General features: G+C 40.8%; 1 protein-coding gene across 8 annotated transcripts in view; it reads left to right on the plus strand.

Moving 5' to 3' along the window:
* Positions 1-24,681, plus strand: part of EPB41L4B (erythrocyte membrane protein band 4.1 like 4B) — a 175,358-nt gene that overhangs the window by 111,397 nt on the left and 39,280 nt on the right. For 5 of the 8 annotated variants that reach the window (XM_083822764.1, XM_083822761.1, XM_083822763.1 and 2 more), the window contains 3 exons: positions 4,950-5,075; positions 8,560-8,634; positions 16,037-16,104. In XM_083822764.1, coding sequence (XP_083678890.1) covers positions 4,950-5,075; positions 8,560-8,634; positions 16,037-16,104 — 269 coding nt within the window. The remainder of the gene's footprint in view (positions 1-4,949; positions 5,076-8,559; positions 8,635-16,036; positions 16,105-24,681) is intronic. The other 3 variants (XM_083822762.1, XM_083822767.1, XR_014579106.1) reach the window with 2 other exon arrangements.

The following is a 24,681-nucleotide window of genomic DNA, read 5'->3' on the forward strand; positions in this document are numbered from 1 at the left end:
TACTCCATCATTACAGTAGCCATAAATATCTCTTTCTACAATGAATGACTGCTTGTCTTACTGTTGTCTATATAAAATGATTGTCGCTACAGCTAGGTGTAGTAAAACAAAGCTGCAGGCAGGTCAAGAAAGGTCCGGACAGAGGAAGCCTGACAAGCCTCAATACTGAGGCCTTGCACACCGTTCAAAACTTGTGGCCCACTGACTCTTCTCTTTACGACATAGGTCAGAGAGGATGTACTCTGGGAAAGATGGCTACTGTAGCCCAGGAAGACTGTCATAAAGCCTGGCAGTGACAGAGGCAAAGTCTAATAACACTGAGCAACAGCATTTTATAAAATACATGTGATACCAGGAGTCAAAGGATATAAGCAAGACAAGATTTTTTGGGAGTTGTATCTTTCATTAGACCAAATGACAGTTGACCTGGAGAAGGTCTAGTGTATCTGACAGCTTAAAGATGATTTTTGTTGGTTTGTTTCTTTTTCCAAATATATGGTTCTAATAAAAAAATGCAGCTTCTGCTTGCAGACTTTATCTCAAATAAAAATAACACATAATCATACAGGTCTTACCACAATGATGTTTGTTCATAATTGTTAGTTATCACATGGAAATTTTTATATAAATCACCTAGTGAGAAGGAGGTGATTTTCATGATTAGATTTTCGTGCATGTTAAAAGGTGTAGGTGATTCATTGATTCTTCACAAGTCTCCAACCAGTGGGTTTAATACACATTAAATCCACTGTTTGGCTAAGAAGTGAGCATTGATAAATTGGCAGAGACAAAAGATCATGATTCTTGCTCTTGGTAAAAAGTTTGATGTGGAGCAAAGCATGAACCTTTCAGAACAGAGGGAATGGAAATGTTCAGTACAAGAATGGTATTGCTGTGTTTCATGCAACTATTTTAGTATTCTGTATGCGCACTTAATATTCAGTTAGCATTGCAAACCAAAGCTAGTGTCATCATTATCTAACACTGTACAAATCTGCCTTCATTTCTAGTATCAGTGAATGTAATTGAATTTAAAGTAAATATTTGGGAAGAGTAAAGCAAATTTAAGACCTCAATTATAAAAAAAGAAAAAAAGGCATCTAGTCTTCTATGTACATATGTATATACGAGCTTATTCATCCTACTTCTGTCAAACCCATTTAAATGCAATTCTCCAGTGTTTTCCCTCTCTGGAAAAAGTAAAGTTCTGCTTTAGTGGTGAAAGTGATATGACACATTGCTATTTTATAGCACCAGCGGAACTGGAGTTGGAAAATTGGAGTGTTGTCAGGTATCTTAACTTGATATGGACTTTTTTTTTCTATATTCTAAACCTTTTAGGATGACTTTAGATTGCAATTTTAAGCAAGAAGATTATTTATTTCAAATGTAAGTTTGACTCTCAGATAGTCACTTGAAACCAGCATCTCAGATTTTTCAGAAATATGTAATAAAAAAAATGATAAAATTGGAAGTTTCATTAACATTATGCTGTGTTTAGTCTTCTAATGACTTCCTCACTGAGTGATCTTACTTTATAAATGAAAATAAAACTTTAATACCTGCCAACCTGGTACAACATCTGAATACCCAGCTGCTGTCTGTGTGCTTTACTCATCATTGCAGGCAATAAGAATTCTGGAAACATGAGATTTCTTTATTCCATGGCAAAATAAAGTACATTACAGCTCTCATTCTTGCAGCAGTAGTGTATAGAGACTCCATAATGTAGTCAGGTTTTAGATCTTTGATATTCTGATGAACTAGCAAAATGAACTGTAGAAGGTACTGTGTGGTTTTGTGTAATTATGAATTTTTTTGTTCCTTCTTGATGACAATTACACTTCAGGAGTTGAGTTAGGAGAGGAACAGGGTTATATGTATAGATTAGCGACATTAAGGAACAATAGGAACTTCTATAGGTGCTTAGAAATGCTGAAGTAATGAGATACTACTTTATGCTGTGATTGGAGTTCACCTTAAGTCTGGATCTTTGGTGCCATTGCAAATGTATGTTTAATAGTCCGAGCTAATCAGCTGCGTGAGAGCTGAATTCAGTGATAATTCAGGTGTGCTGCACTGTGGCAGAAACTCTGTTACGCAAAGAAGCGTTTGCCTTTTCAGATAAGTTCAGAAGCTAGAGGAGATCTGGGTCAGGTCGAGCAGTCCCAAGCCCCATGTGGCATTTGCATGAAGTCACATTTCCTTGGGGGGCAAGGAGAGGCGGCGGCCTTGGGCTGCTGGCTCAGCATCCAGGGAGCAGGACGAGGCCAAGCAGCTGACTGCAGCAGTGTCTGCTCTTCACATGTGATCAGTCACCAGAGCTGCTGCTGCTCCTGGCAGGGTGCAAGCAAAGCAAGTTTTGCTTGCTTGAAGGTTGAAACCCTTGTAGGCTGACCCAAACAAGGGCTGATGCAGAACCGAGTGCCCAGAAGTGGTTTCTTAAAAGTCTGTAACCTCCTGTGGTGGCAGCACCTTTCCATTTTCCAGCAAGGTTTTCCATTCCTTTCCATTTTCCACCAAGCATTTGAACCTCTCCTGTTATGAGAATCTCAGTGTGAGACTCATGCATCAGACCCCACGTGGTGACAGACTCAACTACGTGAAATAGTCTGATGTGATCTTGAGAACAGCAGGAGGTTTGGACCTTTGGGGGATTCCCAGCTTCAGGGCAGCCCTGAGGGCTTTTGTCTTTCTCTTGGTCAGTGTGGGGAAATCGGGCAGGAGAAGAACATAAGGACTGAAAAATATTCATATGGACAGGTGACAGAACTTGCGAGCTTTTAAAGTTACGAAACAAGTTAGTGTCCTAAACAAGCATCTGTTGTCTTGATTTAGCTAGTGAAATACAGTTGCTTAATCTTGCTTGGCTGAAATGCTATTTAATTAGTATCCAATGTTAAAACAGAGGTGGGATTTTGCATTGCCTTTGGAAATGTCGTTGCTTAGTGCATTATTCTTTCTGCTGTTAGAAATCAAAGCTATTAAAAGCTGACAATAATGACAGCTCTTTTAAAGAGTAGAGGAATGCACTGCGGCTAAAAGGCTGTTCCTTGAGGAAAGGTTGTGCTTTCTTTACAGATCATTTTTTTTCCTTTTGGTTATCTCCACTTCCTAGCTTCATCAGTAGCCCCCAAAAAACCACCTGACGAATACGTCTTTTTTTTTTCTTTTTCAGATGCTTGCCAGAACTGTAGTTATATACAAGACTAAATAGATGGCTACAGTTCCATAAGTTGCTCCAGCCAGAAGCTGTCACTTTTCATTTTAAGTATTTTCTTTTTCCCTTACGAAGAATGTGGAGAGAATGAAATGTCCAAAAATATCTTCCATTAAAAATAGTAAATGTGGCTTGGCAAATAAACGTATAAGAATTATTACAGAAAAAAAGAATAAAGAGGAAAAAAAATCTCAGGATGGTCAATTGTTTAGCAGAAAGTTGTTCAAAATCATACCTGGCAGCTATGACATTTTGGATGCAGGAGCCTGCTGGACCAACTTTGCGAACATGGAAGAAATATCTTGCAGTCTCAACAGAGTTCTGCAGAGATCTGTCTCTTCCCCTTGTAGTGTTTGCAGAATAGTCTCAGGCAATATAATTCCAGTTGTGATTTTCTCAACTTGCAGAAAGTGTCCCCCTTTTTGTCTGTGATTGTTCCCAGACCTGAGAGAAGGGTCAGAAAGATTTTAGTTACCCTCAGCCAGTGGATAGCCATAGGGGAGTGCAGAAGGAAGGATGAAGAAGACAGGTTTTGAAGTTTAAGGGCTAATCATATGGCAAATTAATAGGTAAAAATGTGCCAGTTCTGTCTTGAACTACTTTGCTAGAGGTTAACCTCAAGGGTACTCTGAACCTGGTTTACTGATGCCTTGTACCTGTTCCAGCTGGACAGGTTAGCAGGAAGCACAGTGAGATCTGAATGACAGCTTTATATGTCTATTCTGTCCAGGCGTATACAACCACTCACTCTTTGCGGAGATGCAAGAGGAAGATGAATGCATAACCTAAGCCGTCATTCGGTTGTAAGTCAGGTCTCATTTCCAGAAGGAAGAAGAAAGTTAGCAATGACTGTTATGCCATTGTTCAATTCTTCTCTAAAAATACATGAGAAACAACAGTTTGATAGGTTAAAAGTTTGCATTTACAAGCCTGGTCTCATCCATGCCCTGTTTGTTAATGCATTAGTATTACATTGTCCTTTTCTTTTCTCTTTTTTTTTTTTTTCTTTTCTGCATGGAAAGTTTATTCATGCTGGCATTTCTGCTGGATATTGTTTGTTCAAGGCACAAAACCTTTAGGTCATGTTTGAACAGGTCACTAAGCTAGCTGTCCCGAGGCTTTAGATTTCTGATCCAGATCACTGAGTAGGCAAGGGGTTGACAACAAGCGGAAGCAGCAGCAGCAGCAGCAATGTTTAAACTTCCTGGGTTTTTCTGGTTTTGATAAAGGAGATTTTGCATGGCTTGCAATTAAGCGGAGATCAAATCCCTCTGGTTAAATTTGCAAAGCCCCTCTACATTCTTAGAGGGGTGTAAGAAAGCGATGTTCACCATAATTTAGTGCTGTGAAACTTTCCCACTTCTACCTGCCTGGGATGTTTTGAAGACAGTGCTTTGCTTCCTCAGCATGATCACAGGTTTGGCAACCACTCCAGAGCCTGGCTGAGCTTTTTCCGTATTTCTTAGCACTGTGCACCAGTTTCTTGCTTCTGTTGCTCAGACCTCTCTGATGGCTTTTTTTTTTTTTTTTTGTGTCTTGATAAAAATATCAAGTCATTAAATGTTTTGAGAATTTTTATTGTGCAATGTATTTATCAGGGTATTAACATCTAACTTTTATCCGGTATTGGTGAATCAAGTTATTACACGTAGAAGTCTGACCTTTGGCCATCTTGTTAACATATCCATCTAATATATTTCACTGTGCTTGTCTTTTACATAAAATACAGGGTGAAGAGAAAAAGGTACCTGAAAAGACTCTTCATGCCCCTGTGTCACCTTCCTCTGTACCTGATCATATGAAGTGCAACATCCTTAAAGCTCAAGTAGAAGCTGCTTTTAGAGTAGGCACCCAGGTAATCTGTGTTTGATGTTTCCACTTCCTAATTTTGGCATAGTTTACAGCAGTTTTCCAAAACACTGTTCCAGAAGAAACACCTTATTTTATCAGGGTGACCACATTGACCTAGCTTTCTCTAGCTGCTCTACACTTCCTTGAGGTATGTCACCATGATCCATATGATGGAAATAGGAAATTTGTCCTAACTGTTGTGATTAATACAGCAGAGAGAGACTGTGAAAATAGGAGAGAAAGCCCCAGGAAATCTCCACGATTTGATTCTGTCACTCTAGCTGTTGCTTACTTTGCAGCTGAGAAGCAGTAACCTCTGGAGTTTTCTGAGGCCGCACACCACTCATGGAAACTATGGTTAAGAATGTTATAAAGATAATATCTATGCATCCAAATGAGGCTTTTTTTTTTAGGGTATTAACTTCAGATGCCTAATGTGAAACGTTAGCTAGTCTATTGCTTTCTTACTTGTCTGTGTGCCTTTTACTAAATTTTCACTGCTATTTTCACTGCTTGGTCAGTGTTTAGATACATCAGATTTTAAAAACACCACAACGAGTTTTGCAATATTGTCGTGCAACTGAAAACTCCTGCTGGATAGCAAGACTGTAACAATATGATTTCCCAGTCAGAGGTACATCTAAGTGAAACCTAAAATCCATGATTCTTTGCAAGTGTAATTAGCAGACAGAAGATAATGCTATTTGTGCCAAAAGTAAAGCCAAACAAAATGCTTTAGGAACAAAAGTAGAGACAGAAAGATTGATATGGCTTATCCCAAGTTCCTGTGGTATCCTTGTGCGTACTATTCTCTTTGAATACAGATTATGTTGGTGTTGCCATTGCTTTGTTTCCTTTCACAATAACATAGCAGGTCAACTTGCCCTGCGAAGGATTTTGTTAACAATCATATTTGTGCATTTGTTATTCCCTTCCCTGGCAGATTTTTCATCTAAGAACTAGATTACATCTGGTCTAGATAGACCTAAGGAAGTATCAAAATTTGGTTGTTCTGACTGCCCTAGATTTCAAGAACAGAAATCATAAATCTGGTAGCATGTAGGGGAAGGAGGTTGGTTTTTTTTCCTTTTCTTCTTTTTTTATTTTTTTTTTTTGTTTTCTTAAAGCAGTTCTATCACCTCTTTCTGAGTTCTGTGCTATATCAGCTGTGTTTTATGCAGCCTGTTTCTTGTCTGATTGCTCTTGGATTTGCCCTCTGTTTTTCCTGTAGGTCCTTTATCTATAGGATGTCATGGTATATTTCTCACGTTTGTATTTTCCACAGAATATGCTTAATGATCACGTTAGACTAGATAGTTAAAGACTGGAAGCAGTGCATGCCGCTGCATTCAGAGTACAGCATTACCGAGGCAAGAAGGAAATGTGCTAAGCATATGCATCTCTCAATTCACCTGCCCTGCCTTAATTTTTACCCTGAGGTTTTCCAAGAGAACATCCTGGGTTGCTTTTTCTTCATGCTGTAACTGTGTTCTTCAGCTGCTGCTATGTTGTAAATAAGTTTCGGAGCAAGCTGAGCATCCCTTTTTTCATTCTCACATGTGTTGTTTTGCACAAGGCTTTAGCAGTCAGGTTGGATTAAGTACATGTCTGTATGCTTGCCCCTTTGAGAAAAACCTTCTGATTTCAGGAGGAAGGAGGGGAAGGATGACTGCTACAGGATGGCACATATTGTGTAAATATAATGGCATGCAGTTCAGCTTGAAATCCCTCTAGCTTTCAGTGCTAAAGAAGCATGGTTTAAAGTGGTAGCCAGTAAGTTAGGATGTCACCGTGGTCTTGGAAATCCTCATTCAGCTCCCTGCTTAGCCACAAAATTGCCTGTGCTCCTGAGATGAGTTCACACTCCTCCTGTCACATGTGAGTGCGATTACCCTTCCCAGCTGCATTGCAAAAATAAGTAGGCAGAGATGAGGCAGTGGTGAGCTGTTACAGTAAGAAGCTGTAGCTAGACAAGTGCTGGGAAGGATAGACAAAAGGATAGACTGTGAAGGAGGGAGAAGAAACCTACCATCTATCACGTAGAAAGCAGGAGGATAGAGGGGGCTACATGGAGGTCCCGGTAAACCACCTTAGCAGCATGCCATAAAATCACCCAGTTGTCTCCTCTGTTCCCCCCTCCATGAAAATCTAACTGGATACCAGTAGCTAAACCATTTCCCAGTGGCAATTCAGTCATCTTCAGGGAAAAGAGAGCGGGGATGGCATTACACTGCCCAGAGACACTTAGAGCATCCTTTTGAAGGAGCAGATAAGAAATAGTTTCTCCGTAGCAGAGAGTCATTGAACTCCATGTATTCCTTCAGAGCTGTGATCATGCCCCTCTTTGACCATAGCTGATACCTCTTGCTGCCCAGTACTTTTGGAGGACTGACCCTGCTGCCCTCTGCCCAGCACTGTCTTTTGACTCCAGTAAATCCTTGAGAAGTCCTGCCTTCTGGCCTTATTCTTAAAAGCATGCCCCTTCAATTTCTCATCCTTGTCTTCTGTATTGTCATATTTCAACATACAGGGCAGCCAGGGCAAGAAGTATATCTAGGTTCTACAAAGGACAGTCTGTATTTCAGTTGCTGTAATGCACGACAGGCCAATTTTCCTCATGTAGAGCATAGATCTTTATTTCATGGTACCACAAGAAGCTGAGGATTTGCTCCCCTCTACCTTGTAAAAGGAAGAAGAAAGAACCAGACTCTGTCTTATGCACACAATGTTTGAGATAAAATGTTTTCTTAATGGCTGGATAGAATATCTACTAATATATTTCTTGAAAATCCCCAAAAGTCTGTGGTCTAACCCATCCTTTATGAAGTTTCATGAAGGCATCTTCATTATATATTTAGGTGTAAAAGTGTGAAAAAAAATATTGGTGCACTGTGGGATCAGACCCAGAATTACCAAACTGTTGCTTGAAATATTTGTATCAGCTCCCTCTTCTAAGCAGTGGGAATATTTTCAATACCATATGCTACTAACATCAGGATGTGACAAGATTATAAAGGCATCTCCTGCATGTAGTAGAAGAAAATGTTCCTTGTTAATACTGAGAATGGAGTAAATGTTTGTGAGTGGAAAATAAAAACAGAGGCAGGAAATTTTATGTAGTTTTCTTTCTTTTTGGCAACTAGGCACCAACACAAGAGAGAGCCTTAGAAATGAATGATTCCAATACTCATGATCTCAAATATAAAATCAGGGAAAATTATGCAATACATTTGAAAATACATACTGCAAGATGGTCTTTGCAGTGCCTCATTTCAGAATTATGGTGAAGAGCTGTTTATCACATTCCTAGGGGGCAATGTACCATCTCCCATGGCAATAGTGCTGACTTAGAGACTGAAAATTTGTAAGCTTATGGTGCCAATCACTGAGCCCTGCATGTGGTTTAGAGTTATGGAGCAGCAGGAAACTAACAGGAGTGAGTTTGTTTATTTGGTGAAGATGGAAATATTTATGTGCCGTTCTGCTAGCTGGAGAATCAAACTACAGCGTGCATGGGGATGCTTGGAACCGAATCCAGGAGCACACTGCTGCAGACACCACAGGTGAGAAACTTGAGGAACCCGCACGTGACTGTGGGAATCTGCCGTTTGCACGGGGCATGCCATGCTGTAGGTATCTGTAGGTCTGGAGCAAACCAGCAGCATTTCGCAACACACCCTTCAAACTGTGCCATGGGGGTCTGCCACCTTCCAGCTGACAGACTGCATATCACAGTTCCCACATAATTAAGCTCCAGGGGAGCACTAAACACTGCAAAGTGCCTGACATTTTTACTTTTTTTTTCATACTTTTTTTTTTCTTCATTTATTCCAGACTTCATTTGAGAGCGAGTGGTATAAAGCAGCGATGAGGAGCTGCCAGAATACAAAAGACCAGCTCTCCCTGGCATTTAAAACCCCTTTGCAGCTTGCATGAGTCAGTGCTGATATGCTGTGGTTGATCAGATGACTTGTTAGTATCACAAAGAGTCCCTTTTGCCAAACAGTTCATGGTCCAACTGATGGGCAAAAGACACCAGCAGGTTTTAGTTGCTATTTATACCCACTTGGGCTGTGGGCAAATCCTAATTATTCTTGGAATTAAACACAGTCTCTTGAACAAATGTACAACTATCTCAGCAGGGCTTTTTCTTTTGGTGGGAAATGTGTGTTGTGTTTCAGTGGTTTGTCTTCTGCAAGTGGTGTTTGTATTCTCCACCTGTTACCCAGGCTTTCCAAAATCCTTGTGTTGGTGTAAGTAAAGTTATCATCGTGAAGGACTTGAGCTCCTGTTTCACGCAGATTTCTACTGCAGCTGATTTTTGCATGGCTTGCATCCTTCTCTTCAGACAAGGAAGGCCAAGCTCATTTTTAAGACACATTTTTGCAGTGCAGTTGTGGAAGACAAAAACAGAGGTGACATTACCCCTTTCCCTACTGAGCTGTTTGTCACTGAGCACTGTGGGTTGCTTGCTAAGAGAAAACTGGTGGGAAAAGGTAGTTTGGATATGTGGAGTTATTTACAAAGGGAGTCCTACTCCCCTCCCCACAACCAGAGGTTCCTTGCTTACTGCTCAGAGCAGTACTGACCGCAAGAGCTGGGCTCTAGGCTTCCCTCCCAGCTCTTGCTCAGGTTATTTGCTCTGCCTTTTCTCTGGGATTTTCTCCTCTCGTTCTCACACACAGCACTACCGGTCAATGCCCTACCTCTCCGCTCCTGCTTTATCAGCCCCAAGGGAAACTCTTGGCCAAGGTGGGCTATCCTTGGGTTCAGGCAGGTTTGGGTTCTTCAGCAATTGATTCCCCTGCCTTGATTCACAGTCAAGAAAGGGACATTTACACTGAACAAAGGGATGGTCACTCCACTGGCCCCTTTCACACACTACCTTTCTTCATAAGCTTATACACATGTAAATTTTTAGGTCAGCATCGATAGCCATCTCCCTTTTTCCTCCCTGTCCTAGAAGCAGGTACAGACTGATGATAACGTAGTTTTGCCTTAGGTTTTGCAAATACGTGAAGAAGTGCAGGTTGCTTGTGCTGTCTCAGGTTGCCTCATACAGAAAATGTCTCAGGACGTGTGTGGGTACAGGTGTTATCCTGCAGCCTGTACGCTCCACGTAGATGCAAGCCTTGGCTACAAATGTAAATGAGACCGGGACCTATGCATTATTTATGGCAGAAAGGGTGCATAAGTGAGGTGACTCACAGTGCTAGTCCTCCTTGGCTACATTTTTGATGATTCTTTTCTGTTTTCATTGTGCTTTGCCCTTTAAGGAAAGATTTAAGTGTAAGGCCTTGTCAACGTGAAAGTCTGGGTGTGTTTGCCCTGTGCTCCTAGAAAAAATTCACTGTCTTTATATAAGCTGAGTCTTTGGAGCTTTATTCACGTAAGGGGATCTGGATTCAAACCCTAAGCAGGTCATGAATGAAAATAGAGTAGGTAAGGGGCAGACACTTGAGGATTTATAATCTTAGGCGATCTTTCTTATAATAGGACTTAAACAAATTCTTCTGGATTCCCAGAGGAGTTCTCAGCTTTCACTAGATGTTGACTTAAGTACATCGAAACCATCAGCTTTTCCTACGTTTTAACCTCTTTCCATCATGAATTAGATCTTGTTTGCTTCCCTCCCCTTCCTCCCTCCCTCCGCTCATCCTTATTCACAGCACAAAGCAGCCCCACAATTTGTCAGTCTTCGTGTGGAGATCAGGACTGGAATTATGTACTCGCAGCAGGTCACAGCTGAGGTGTTCACGCTGTGGGGGAAGCTTGTGCAGCTCCTGATGTACGCGGTGCTTTGCCGAAGCCCTTGCTGTTAGTCACCCACGTGGATGAGCAATAAACGCTCCGGCAGATTTCAGGCTAAGTAAAGAGAAGCAATCGCGCTGGGACTCTCGGCTCGAACAACAGCCAGTGCAAATCACGTTGCTTATAATTGTTCATAACAATGGAATTTAAAAATGGCTCGGCTTCACATTCCCTGCCTTCAGTCACTGAAGGGAAACAGGTTTGTTCAGCTTTAAAAGCGAGGCTACAGAAAAGAAAAGATGTCAGAGGTTTAAAAATACAAGTTTTTGAATGCTTGTGGGCCAGGATGATCAATATACGCTACACGGAAGCTCACTGTAAGTGTGTCAGCCATGATACCTCAAAGACAGGGAAGGAGCTGAGGAAAGGATGCCTCAGCTTTGTTGAGGAGGGCAGGGAGGATTTAAATAAACAGGATGTCGGAAAGAGGGAAAACTTTAATTTATTCCCCAGGATGCTGGAGGCAAATGCGGCAGCGGTGTCACAAGACTGTGACAACACGTTGATGTGTGGGTTACGTCTTCTCGCTGGCACGTCTGTAAGTGCCAGTACGTGATCAGACGAGTGCTGTTAATTGTGGTGATGTGCTGGAGCCCTGCCATAGCCCGGGAGATGTGTGGTGCTAGGTGCTGTTCAGGGGGAAAAAAAACAGCGGTCCATTCCCAAGAGACCTAAACATTATGTTTTTCTGCCTGAAATGATTCGTTTGACATATTAAATCACCAAGGTAGGTTTACCTTGGCAGGATGTTTTCCCCAGTGATGTGTTGCTTAGCCCGTATTATCTAATGAGATCAGCCAACAATCAGCGTGGTTGACAAATGACAAAAATGTTGATAAAGAGCTGAAAAACCTGTTAGGCATCAGGCCTGCTTAGCATCATCACACAACTAGAAAGGGCCAACAAGGTGAAATGTTTCCAGACCGCTGCACTGAGACCATTGCTTCTTTACCTCTGAAGATCTCCAAATGTGAAAGCTGTGTCATTCCTCCCTCTTTTCTGTAGCTGAGAACTTTGTGAAATTGCTAAGAGACATCATCTTTTTCATATGAGCCTTTCAGCCTCTTTCTTTCTTGGACAAGAACCTGACCCTCACCCTTGGCTGCAGTGATCTGTTTCTTCATTAGGTCTTTTTTGTTGATTCAGTTTAATCCTGTTGTGGATTAGATGAGAGCTGCAGCGATTCCCCTTGTGGTGGAGGAGGGACACACACTGCGCTAGCTCCCCAGGACGCTTGGTTGAACTCTGAAGACTGGAACCCATGTTGTGCAGTGCCTTGTTGGAGGCTCATCAGCCCAAAGTCCCAGCCAGAATTAATTGTCTGTGCAGAAGCACCCGGAAGGCTGCAGCCAAAATTTGGTCTTTCCTACATTGTCCTACTCGGCATACACCCAGTGCAACCACACCCTATTTCGAGGTCCTGTTGCCCATCTTCCTGGGGCTAGCTCTTCCCTCCCAAAAAAATAGAGGGAGTTGCTCTTCACTAGGCAAATTCAGCCACTGGGGCTTATGAATTCAGACATACAATTGTTCCTGTGGGACAAAAGCATTCCCACTCCTGCTGGAAAGCTCAGCAGCGTCCAAAGTGGTGTCCCTGAAGTGTCCCTTCCCCTCTCTAAGGCTCCAAGGGATCCAACTGCTGGGACAGCATCAGAGCTGCTGAGTGCTCAGCAGTCAGTTGAAAAGGGCCAGCCTGGCAGCCTGTACGTAGATTGCTTAGACAGCTGTGAGCACAATTTGGTTGTTACTCAACTGTTCTTATCCTCTTTTCATCTTTTGTTGAAACTAATGTTTCTTAGCAGTCACCTATGAAGAGAGCCCATACAAGGATGTTTCTGTCTGTGCATGTTTCTTGTCTCTAGATTGAGAAAGTAATGCTTTGTTTCTAGCACTACTGAGAAAGTTTATGGCATATTAAATTTGAACTTTTTTTTTTTCTCTGGGCTTAGTGCAGATAAGAGAGGAGAAAAGGAGAATGATATTTTGTGGATGGATTGCATGGCTCAACACTTAATTTCGTTTGCCTTGCAATCTGGTAGCCAGAAGAGCCAGCTTGTTTCTCTTTGGGTAATTATCAAATTAATCTGATTCCGTGTAAATGATATTTGCAGGTCTGCCATGCCCCACATGCCCTGAGACCTCTTCCTCTCAGAGCAGCAGCCTCTGGATGAGGGAGAATCTGCCTTAGCCAGGGAAGTCTGAGCAGCTCCATGGCACTGCCTCTGTCCTTTTATGCACCTCAGTGCTGGACTTTCTGTGGGTGATGGAGACCCACCAGCTATTCCCTGCTTGCCTTGGCTTAACTAGCTGGTTTCATGGGTGGAGGGCACACTGCTGTAGAAATACAAATCCTGTCCCTAGCACATGAGCTCAAAGCATCTAGGCACGTTATTGTGAGAGTGTGCGTGTTGTGTGCAAGCGTAACTCTTGTTTTACGTTATGGGTCACATCTTTTTAGTAAGGTGGAGGATGTCTTTGCATGGTCGTTGAGTGTTATTTGCTGAATGAGGAGGACAGCCTCCAGTTTATAGTGAGATTACTTACTCACTGGTCTTGTAGTACTTATTTGTAGATACTCCAGTCTCTTCTGTTCTTTAAAACATAAGTAATAATGGAGAAAATTAATACAAAGGGAAGTTACTCGGGATGCTGGCCATGCCATTGAGGAGTATACCACTTCTTGAGAAGCAGGCTTAACCTTCTAATGCAGACAAGTCAAAAGAGAGCGATAATGTAGTCACAGAACTGAAAAGAAACCAAGGGCCAGTTATTAGGGAATAATACAATGAAGCCCTCTCAACTGGCTAATGAGATCTCATGGTGTTTAAGTAGGTGGAATTTTAATCATTCCGTTCTTGGTTGCAGCCTCTGCATTGCATCTTCCATCCCCACGTTCGCTTTTCTGTTGTTGTGTTCAAGTGCATCTTAAAATACAGCTCAATTAATTTGGTGAAAATTGGAATAAAGTAAAAATTAGGGTTTTAAAAGATAGCCAGTTTGATGCATAATAAGCAGCTAGCTTGTCAGGCTTAACAATAAAAATGTTGCTAAGACATCGGTGTGAGAGAAGACACTGTGTATTAAGTTTCTGACAGCTGGATTCATGTTTACAGCTTTCAGAAACCCAACAGCTTTATAAAAAGCATTGTAATTTCTCCAGAACAAAGAAAAATTACTTAAGTGCTCATCTATGCCAACAAAGAGTGATTTTCAATGCTTTCTCTCAATTTCTTAAAAAAAAAAAACAACATTTTCTTTCTTTTCAAGAGAGCACTAGATTGTGACTAAATATTAGTCTAGACAGAGCTACTAGGTGGCCAGTAGGAAACAAAAAAAAAAAAAAAGATTTTCCAGAACTGAGCTAAATTTCTTACAATTACAAATTTCTTAAAATTAAAAACTCACACTCCAGGTCCTGAAATTATTCATGACATGATGCTAATTCACTGAGCACTTCACTGAGTAAACATTTGGTGGCTGACTTACAATGGTGAAAATGGTGTAATTGTGGTCCCCCTTTATCTGACTCCTTAATGTTTAAATCGTTCTCCCAGGATTTCGGAGTCTTCTGGACGAGGGAGATTAAATACAAATATGTAAAAGCATTATGCTGGGGTAGAGCTTCCCCAGTACCTATTATGGGTCCTGTTCTCCTTTCTGGAGACAGACCTGCTGACGATATTGATGACAATTTCAGTATTAATATACAAGGTTCAAAAACTCTAACAAGGAGGGTTCAGAGGGGCTTAAGTCAAAATACTCCCCAGCCCATCACCTCAGGTACTTGTCCTGGCTGTAGGTGTCCCAGGAGTGAACTCACTCTCTGCCAGGCTCCCTGTGGCCCCAGTTTAATTGCCCATACAGTTAATTGTGTGTACCAGCTTGCACTGCCTGTTCCCACCATAGCTGAAGCTCTGGTAAATAACGACCTGTGAAGTGGCAATGGGGGTTTGTGCACCCCGGCACAAGGAGGAAATGAACCTCAGACTATCACAACTTGGGTGACTTCCCCAAGCACTGAGCATCCTCTTGGTATTTTGTAGTTCATCAGTAATGTAAAGAAGAAACTCAGGCCTTGATTTCCTTTCTTTTTCTTGTGAGTACCCTAAAATAGAATGTATCAATTTGTGTTGAATGGAAAGTCTTCTCAAATTTACAATTTTTTACATGCCTCTAAAGTCCTTTGATTTGATTTGAAGGAACCTGTCTCATCCTTTTTGAATAGGATGAAACTGACACATTTAATGCAATTTGATCTCAACCAATGTCCTCAAATTATTTTGGTTCAGATGTTGAAAGCTGAAGAATGACTCTGTTGTGGGCCTCTATCAGCTCCATCTATCCATTTAGCAGAATGGAAATGTCAGAGCCTGCCAAGTCCATTACTGATTTGGAGAGCTCTTGTGTCTTCAGCCAGTATTTTCTGTAGAGGGGTGCAGTGTTGCCCTGACACAGGCATTTACACGTGGATTGTGGAACCCTGCATCTCAGTTGAAGAGTGTAATCTAACAACACCTGCCTGAATTGGGTGTTTCCTTGGTAATCAAGTAATTTTCATGTAAGTCATTCTGCAATACTAGTATTTTCTACTCTATAAACAAATGGTATGGGAGAGATGGGACTCTGTAATTTAGCAGGGAGTAGTAGTGGGTTAGATTTTCTGTGAACTGCATGTGCAGTGTGATTATATGTAGGGGATCCCATTTTTTTCAATAAATTTTTCAAAGACTGAATGAAAAGCTGTGAGAGTTGGCATGATTTTGATTAGACTACATAAATATTTGTTTTACTCCAATTAAAAGAAAAACTCAAATATCAGCATGTTTGCCCAGGTTGCTTTTTCTTATTTCTACTCAGATGCCTTCTGGGGGAAACACAATAACAGTATTCCTTTGCTGCTCCTCCTTTATCCTGGCCCAAACTCTTCCTATCACTGTTGCTCTCTATACATTGTACATTGTAGCTTATCACAGCGAATCTCAGCAGTGGGAGATGATAAAAAATAATAATAATCCGTGCTTTTAAAATCTGGGCGGAGTGGGCATTTGGACATTGTAGTTTCATGGGGTATTTACAGGAATATTTTAAAATAAACATATGTATAATCCTAAGCGTATGGATGTTGTACTAAACTTTGGCTCCTTCTTTTAACAGGCTGTGAAAGAAGAGACCTCTTTTGTAAATCCCAGTAAGACCTCCAGCCTGCAGGACCCTAATGTAAGGTCTGTTGCTACTTGTCCGTAGGGAAAACATCAAATAAATACATGATATAGTGAGCCATTTTCCAAACATTATCTCAAACACGTGTTAAAAGTCCATTTATTCATCCCCAAACTGTGGTGTAAAGTTCAGAAGTTTACCAAGCAATGACCTGAGGAGAAGGTGTCTGTCAGAAGGGGACTTATCTTACATGTAGCAGCTGTAGTTGAAGAATTAATAAAAGCTCAACTCTAAAAATCAGAATGAGTGTATATGCTTAAACAACTGATAAGAGCAAGGTAAAAATAAAATTAAAAAAAATCAGGTCTAGTGGTAAACTTAGAAAAGCTTGGAAAATAAACCTATTTTCATAACTTTTGGATCAGGAAAGTGTTAGATTTCCAAAATGGAATATCCTTGTGTTTGTTTTTCTTCTTTACTTCTGCAAGTGTTCTACATAGGAAAAAGGCATTTGATATACAGCCTTTAGCAAAGTGCCTCATTTGTATCTCATACCAGGCAGGGGTGACTATTTTGGATTGTACTTGTATTCTGTTGGTCGCGGATATCAGTCTTCCTTTTTTTTGGATGGAAGGGGCTTATTAATTCTATTCAAATAATATTTAAATAGCACAGTATGGTGTCTTTCAGCAAGTGATTAGAATGGAGGTTACAGCATAGGTATTTGGAAATTACCTGCCTCTAAATGTATGGTAGTGCCATTGCTTTGGACATCTTTAGTGTCAGAAATATCAATCTGAAAGAAGGGCTTGGAAAGACAAAAAAAAAAACACCAATGGATTTAAAGCATGGCAATATCGCTGTTAATCAGCTAATGATGCTAGTGCACTCTATATATGTTTATGTGTATATAGTATATATAACAGAGCAGTAGTCATCTCATTTTTTTAAGTTATAACATTTTAGTCGTGACTCTTACAACTGAAAGAAGACATTTAAGCATCTTATAGAAAAGGCTGGATGAGAAGGGTAGTTAATTAAGTTTGACAAATTAAGCGATTTTGAACTCAAAAAGAAAGTTATAATTGTGAAAATGTGCCAAGCTTTTTTTTTTTTTTTTTTCAATTGTGTACCCCTCCTAGAAGGTAATAAATCAGCAACTCTTCCAAAAACATTTCATTCAAAAATTCCTTTATGAACAATTGGGACTAGCAGAGCTGCTTTGTTTGTGTAGGGAAAACAGCTACAGAGAGAGGAGTGGTGAGGATGGTTGGTGGTGCTGAGGCAGGAGGACACGAGAGAGGATGTTATTGCTTCATGTGGCAGTCCCTGGGTTGCCTGCAATCGATCTGTAGGTCCTGGTTCCCCACACCTCTCATCGCAGGACATCTTGCAGAGCTATAACTTCTAGCCTGGCATGCACTGAATTTCCCATTTGTTAGTCCAAGGGGCTGAAAAGTCTACTTGATATTTAAAATCTCCAATTCTCCTCCTGTGCCCTTGCCATTTTTAGATCTGTACAAAACTTTCTATGGGACAGTGAGAAAATTCTTCATGTATGTTATATAGCGACCTCTTTCTTTGTTTAATAAAAATGTGTGTCATGCAATGTCTTTGCCATTACACCCTTTGTTGAATTACTGTCACTTCCAGAAGCAGTTTGGGAGGACCTGGTTTGCAAACCCCTGTGAGATTTGGAAGATGGCTAAAGGCTTGTTTTCCTTACTGACCTTTGCTGACCTTCTGTATAATGTGTAGAAGAACATTTCCATTTCATATTTGGCAATAGATTGATAGATGCTGAGTTGTAAACCAGTTGTGTGCTGTATGAGGTGAAGTACTATTCAGCATGAGTAAGGTTGGCAACCTGGCTGCAAAGCTCATTTTACTCTTTCCTATTGCATGCAACCAAGCTTATGAACTCATAAAAAACACTCTGGAGGTCCCAGTATGCAGCAGTCTGGTGTAGTCGTGTCTAATATTTATTTTTATCTAGTTTATGTCAAGCATTGTTTCCTCTACAGTCAGTCGTGCCAAATGAAATTGTATTATTTTATTGCTTTGTGCCCGTGTTCTGGAGGTGCAAATATACAAGTAATCAATGCTCAGGAACAGGCCCATTTTAACAGCCGGCATTCAAATCTTGGATAATAATGCAAAGTAAATGTAGTGTCTAACTAACTCTCTTTCTCCTTCAAGTGGCTCCCCATTCTGCAGGGACATACGCATGGCTGCAGACAGCATGTTTGCTACAAACATCCTATATGTAACCTCTATTTTGAGGCCCTGGATAGACACAAATGTGCCTTTGCTCTGCTAGGAGTTGCATGTGAGTAGAGTCAAGGGTTAGTTAATACTGGTCAGACAAGTCACCTGGGAGTTTTTCTCTACTTCAGTCGAGAAATAGACAAATATCCTTTGTAAAGCAGCCCTGCCCATGGAATATAATTATTTTTATTCCTGCAAGTACCCATGCAGACATTTCGGTGGATGTCTGTGCCAGTAGACAACACCTGTGCGAGTGTTTGAGGAAACGTGTTGCCAGTCGAAAGCAGTAACTGCCACGGCTATTTAACAATATTCTTCTCTTTTGGCAAGGGATTTATAGCAGGGCCAGTGACTTCCTCTATTTCATTTCTGATGACTGTACAATACACTAGCTAAATGCTCTGTTTTTTCCAGACCCAAGACCTTGCAAAATTTGTCCAGGCTAGCTAGTAAGCAAACATGCAGTTTTGATCATTAACTGAAGCTTGAATTCTTCATGCAAATAGGGAAATAGAAGGTGAGGAAGAAGGGCAGTCGTGCTTGTTTGATTAAAAAACTGTGCTCTCTTTGCTACCACCGTGTCTGCTCACCCATTGCCAGTCTGAAGATTACACTTCTAATGATTTAGCTGCTTAGATATGGCCTGCAATCCCCCTGAGCAATTATTTTAGCATCTGCCATGGCAAACTCAATTTGTCTAACAATTGCTATAGCTCTTTGTAGAATTAGTTCTGGTTCAGCTAGCAATTACTCATATATATGTGTGGTATAGCCATTTTTGCTACAAGCAGGGCTCTGGTCATTTTATTGGGCAAGGCCTCAGAAAGGTGTGAAATGTTGTGCTTATGCAAAGTCGTCATGCATCTGCTGGTTAATTCACCTGTGTTCTGCATCTGTTGACAAACTGCAGATCCTTATATACCTAAGTCATTACATATGGGGAAAAAAAAACAACTGCTGATGCTGAAATTGTACTAGTTATTCTGCTTTCAGAGGACAAGGCTTATGAAATTTGCTCTGTTATTAGGTTCACAGGATGGAAGTGCAATGTTTGTCTCCTGACCTCCCTGTTAATACTTAACTTGTATACATCAGATTAAGCTGCAGAAGGATGATGGGCCACAGGGAGAGTACAGTCCCCTCTCCTCCTGGCTTCTGGAGAGCAGTGCAGCCCATCTGTATCGCTCTCCTTCCTCTGGACAGGATGTTATGGTTTTTTTTTTTTTTTTTTTTTCCTCCCAAACTGTTTCAGGTGCTGGTTCTCACCTTCGGTGAGGGAAAAGCTAGTGACCGAGTCAACCCAGTAAGTGCTGCAGTGTCCTAGCTGATGCTTTCCTTACTCTGCAGTTAAGGCTGATAGAGCGCACTATGAATTGAGACATAGTCATGCATCCCCCTTGCTGACTCTGCTGTTTTGTTGATAACCCCTAGCAAAGCAGCAGGTCTGGACAGTGGCAGTAAGGGAAATTATGCTGGTACTTCAGCTGGATCCGTCCGGGCTGCACATGACACAGCTCTCAGCCAAACAAAGTCAAATGAGAGCAACAGTGGGAAGGGAATTTCAAAAGCGGGTTAAGGAGGAGAGCCCCAAGTTATCTTGGTAAGACACAGAAAGCCTGCCAAGAAGAGTTAGAGGTGTCCTTATTACAGGTCTGTTGCAACAGACATAAAAGCACATGTTTTCATCAACACCCAAATAAGACGTACAGAGGCAGAGCATGGTGCATAAGCAATTTGGGCAAGCAGAGCATGATGTTGGATTATGGAAGAAAAAATACCTTGGAAAATGGGTTATTTATGCATTTGTGAGTGTTTGTTTATTTTTTTATATTGCCTATATCAAATTTAGAAGAAATATATGTAGTTTGCAGTTAGCACTTCACATAGTGAGGAATGCTTTGTTAAGGCGTGTAGCAAAAATGTGCTTATGAGAATACTGCTCTAGTTTGGAATTAGCATTTTGCAGTGATTTTTATAGTACTTCTTTTGGGATGTCTTGTACTTAGAGTGTTAGGCACAATCTCATTTTACTCAGTCAAAGCTGGAGCAGATTTGATGAGAGATTGCAAAATAACACCCCCACCCCAAGTTCTTTGGCAACATCTACTCCATCTGTAGTTTTACTACAGGAAGTAGTAAAACTCCATCAGGATGGTTGAGAAGGAGCTATGGTAGCTCAGAGTCTCTGTAGGTGATGAATTTTGTGTGCTCTCAGTAGTTCAGCTATTCAAAAAACTCATTGAGAGAGCATCACTACTTTGGGAAGGGGCCCAATCTGCCACTCTCATGGCAAAGAGAAGCAGTGATCATGTCAGTCCCTTTTATGTACCAACAAGAAGAATTTGTCTTTCACGAGAGCTAGAAAAGCCTTTTGAACAGAACATACTCTTCTTTAGTGTTCAGAGGAGGATCTGTCTTGGTGTTGGTTGGGCCAGAAGAGATTTTGAGCAAGTAATGGAGGTATTGCCTCATCTCTTGGAAACTTCCGTGCGCCCAGACATCTAACTCGGTGTCCAGATGGAAGTCTCAAGGGAGAGGCGCTCAGGGAGAATTCCCTGATTAGATATCTAATGTAATTCAGGTCAGAGATTACTGTGTGTTCTTATGCATATTCTCGGTAAAGGCTCTTATCACCTGCCTCCAATTAGGATTTTTTATTTAATTATTTTAGCCTTGAGAGATCTGGGTTCAGGCTGTCTGCCAGAACATTTGTTATAGTGAAGGAAGTATAAAATATTGTAGGAAATATGAAAATGAAAACTGTAGTCACCCAGTTGATTATCATCTCTGGGCACACTCTCCTCTTCATCAGAGGCCTGTCCCATCTCATGGGCATCAATGCAGAGGTTTCTTGCCTGCAGCACATCAAGTGAATGTGGATCACATAGTCACCTCTTCACCTCTTTATAAGCCTCACCCACTTCTTAGTAAAGGGATGGACTGCTAGCAAGATAACTTCCTGAACTTTCTCTCCAGAAGTATCCCACTTAATTGCCAGGCTGCTTCATCTGTTAAATGTGATAAGTATATGGCTAACCACAGAACCCCATCAAGAGAATTCCTTTCATTATTCCTCTCCTTGCTCAATGCTTTGCCAGACAGAAGCACCATCTGTACAACTTCCCCAGTATCTATAAACGAACCTCTCCTGAAAACTCTTTAAGGTATCTATTTTCTTTCTGTCTATGACCACCTAGGTATGTCTATAGTGTGTGTATATATGTACATGTGCACACAGGTTCATATACACAGAGTTTGGCTACATTTAACGTAAAGGTCTAAATACTTCTTATTTTGTTCTCTTTTTCAAATATAGCTGAATATAATTCCTGGTATAACTCTGCTGCACTTGTTTCAGGAATTTCAGTGTGGGAAGAATTAGACTAAATTTGTCCAAATGTTAGGAATTGCTCATACTTTGAAATATGACCAAATAGAAGTTATCATCCTGCACAGCCTGTTTGCCAAGCCAAACTTTCATCTTGAGACAGGTCAGACAGTGGAAATGTTAGCAAAAATGCTTAAAGTTGAGCAAAGTTTGGTAAGCAACTGAAGTCAGATGTGTAAGATACGAATTATCTGGAGAGGTTTTGCTGATAATGTACTTTTTTCTTCGTGGTCACTTGGAGCTTAGGAAAGTTTAGGTATGTTACGTATCTGATCCTGGTGGTCTGGCTGAAGGTCTTCAAGCACTGGTATTTGTAAACAACACCTTCTTCATCATCTGCTAAATGGTAGTCTTCACTCTGTGAGCAGCTGTTTACTGTTACACACACGACTGTCCAGATAGTTAAAGATGTACTCTTCTGAGGTTAGCTTTTGAAAAATTGAATAACAATAATTTACATTGTTTCTGAGAAATTTTAGTTATCACAGAATTATGGAACTGGTGATTGGAGAGGATGTCTGGAGGTCATCTAATCTAGGCTTCTGCTCAGAGCAGGACAGTGACTGATAATAGATCAGATCAGCCATGGTTTTGTATTTCTGGATTTTGAAAACCTCCAAGGATAGAGATTGTACAGCCTCTCATGCAAAATCCTGATCATATGGGTAAATGCAAGTTCCTGTATTTCTGAGGTAGGTGCCTGGTTGTTGTCAGGAAAGAGCCCTCTTCAACTGAAGCCCTCAAATTGCCTGATGAATTACTGCAGTTCTTGTCACTGCTGTGACAAGCACTTGCTGCTGTGCTCCATGTGGTACATTTATGGACTGCAATGTTTATTTTCCCTCATAACATGCTTTTGGATTGTTGCCAGCTCTGGCATGCTTTACATCCCACATGGTTCGGGATTTGTCTGCGGATTTCTTTCCGTTTAGACCAACTGCTGCATCACCCTTTGTTGATCCTTGTTATCCAAATTATCTCGTCTTTCATAGGATTGCAAATAGAAATATTCTTCTTATGTGGGAGTAGGTATAAGCACCAGCTGGTGTTTTGTGCATTCATTTATTCTAATTTTCTTTGTAAATCTTTCCATCCAAAACCAAATTATGCTGTTACATTAAGACTAATTACATTAGGAGCTGCTCAACGTGTAACATAAAATTAAATGTTATCTCACAGCTTGATGATGCACACCAGAAAAGAAGGGTGGAAAATATTAAATTATATCAAGTTGTACGAGGAGAAGTAAAATCGCAGGCACACAGTGCAGAGTAAGCTTTGCTCGTACAAATTGTCAGAATGAGATTTCCCTGCCATGGCTCATGCATCTGATTGATGTACATACACTAGGCTTTGAGTTTGGCTGCCTTTCAGTGTGGTGTGCCTTTGTCTTACATTTTTTTCTTACTGAAGAGATTATATTTCTTACATTTAACTCCCATATATCTTCAAGGGAGGAAAGTCATGCAAAATATTTGGGACATTCTTGGATTTTTCCCTTTCTTTTCTCACCTGCAGAGTGAAATTGTCTGTATTAACAGCTGAATTATCATCTCTTGGTATCAAAGTTAACACCCTGCTGAAGTGCACAGTGCAATGCGAATATGAACCATATTTTTTTCGGAGAACTTTGTCTCTCTGAACATGCTGTCAGAATATGACAGTATGAGCAAGGTACCCAGTGTACAGATGTTTCCTTAATCTGTACACATTTTCAATCTGAAGCTAGCATCTCAGTATCTCTCCATATTAGACTTCCAGTGAATGTCAGGGCAGCATGTAAGTGTGTATACAGGGAGTTTGTTCTAGTTTATCCAACAAAATGTACTCTACACACTGACTTTTTCTGCCAGTGTCACTCACTTAGGACCCTTTTGAATCATAACTCAAGAAAACTTTTTTTTAAAGAAAAAGCTTTCATTTTTTGTGAGGAAAACTAGGGTTCTGGAGGGGTAGTATTATAAGATAGTGTTCTCAGAGAAATGGAATTTGTTGTACATCTGTTTATTGACTGCTCGAGACTTCAAGACCCACAAACTGGATTTTATTTAGGAATTTTATTTAGGAATCTCAATTGATAGAGAAGGCTGTGGCCCACAAAGCTCTCTTGGACACTGTACCTAACAGCAGTTCTTACAAAAACTGCTGACTGACTCCAGGTCTTTAAATTCAAGGCTATGGATAGTTTCTAAGTAGATAGTTTATAAGCATCACAGAGTTGAAGTTCTAGCAACAGCTGTAGTAAGAGATGTCTGTGTTGGCATTTAGAAGTAGAAAATGGGCAAGTCACCTGAGCGATTATGGACAGTTTGTGTCCTCAAGTGAAAGAACTCATTTCCCTGGACAAATAGACATATAAAAGAATGGTTAGGCAGGTCAAAATTGAAGCTGATCAAAAACTATGCGCTTGGTTTTCCCTGACTTGAACTTCAGTGAATCCAATCAAGTTTTGTTTTCTTAGAATCAGAATGGACTTAATTCTGTGAGGCGGAGTCTAAAAAAAATAAAATAAAAATCATTCTCCGCGTGAGAAATTTCAACCAGCTTTACCCAAACCAAAGTGAATAGTTAAACATGCATCAGCCTGACCTCACCCCAGCGGAGACATTAATGGATCAGCCACTGCGGCTTTTTACAAGACATGACAAGGAACCTCACCCAGAAATTTCTGCATCAAATTCATAACTTCAAGCTGAACTGTTGCATACCCTTTGCATACCAGTCTGCATTAAAGATTGCAGATAGGACACTCAGGTATGTACTTTGACTTCGTTGCCAGTATTAAAAACCTCTGCGACTTGTTGCCTGAAGTCAGATGCAGATGAATTGTTTGTAATTTTATCCTTAGTATCAGAACTACAGAGAAAGGAGCAATGCTCAGACCTTCCAGATGAGGCTAAATTGATGAAATACCCCAGTCAAGGTACATTTCTCTGGCAGTGCCCTTAACCTGTGCCTAGGCTCTTTCACAACCACAATGTTT

This window comes from Anser anser, assembly GCF_964211835.1.
Source record: "Anser anser genome assembly, chromosome: 2".
In the NCBI taxonomy this organism is placed as follows: domain Eukaryota; kingdom Metazoa; phylum Chordata; class Aves; order Anseriformes; family Anatidae; genus Anser; species Anser anser.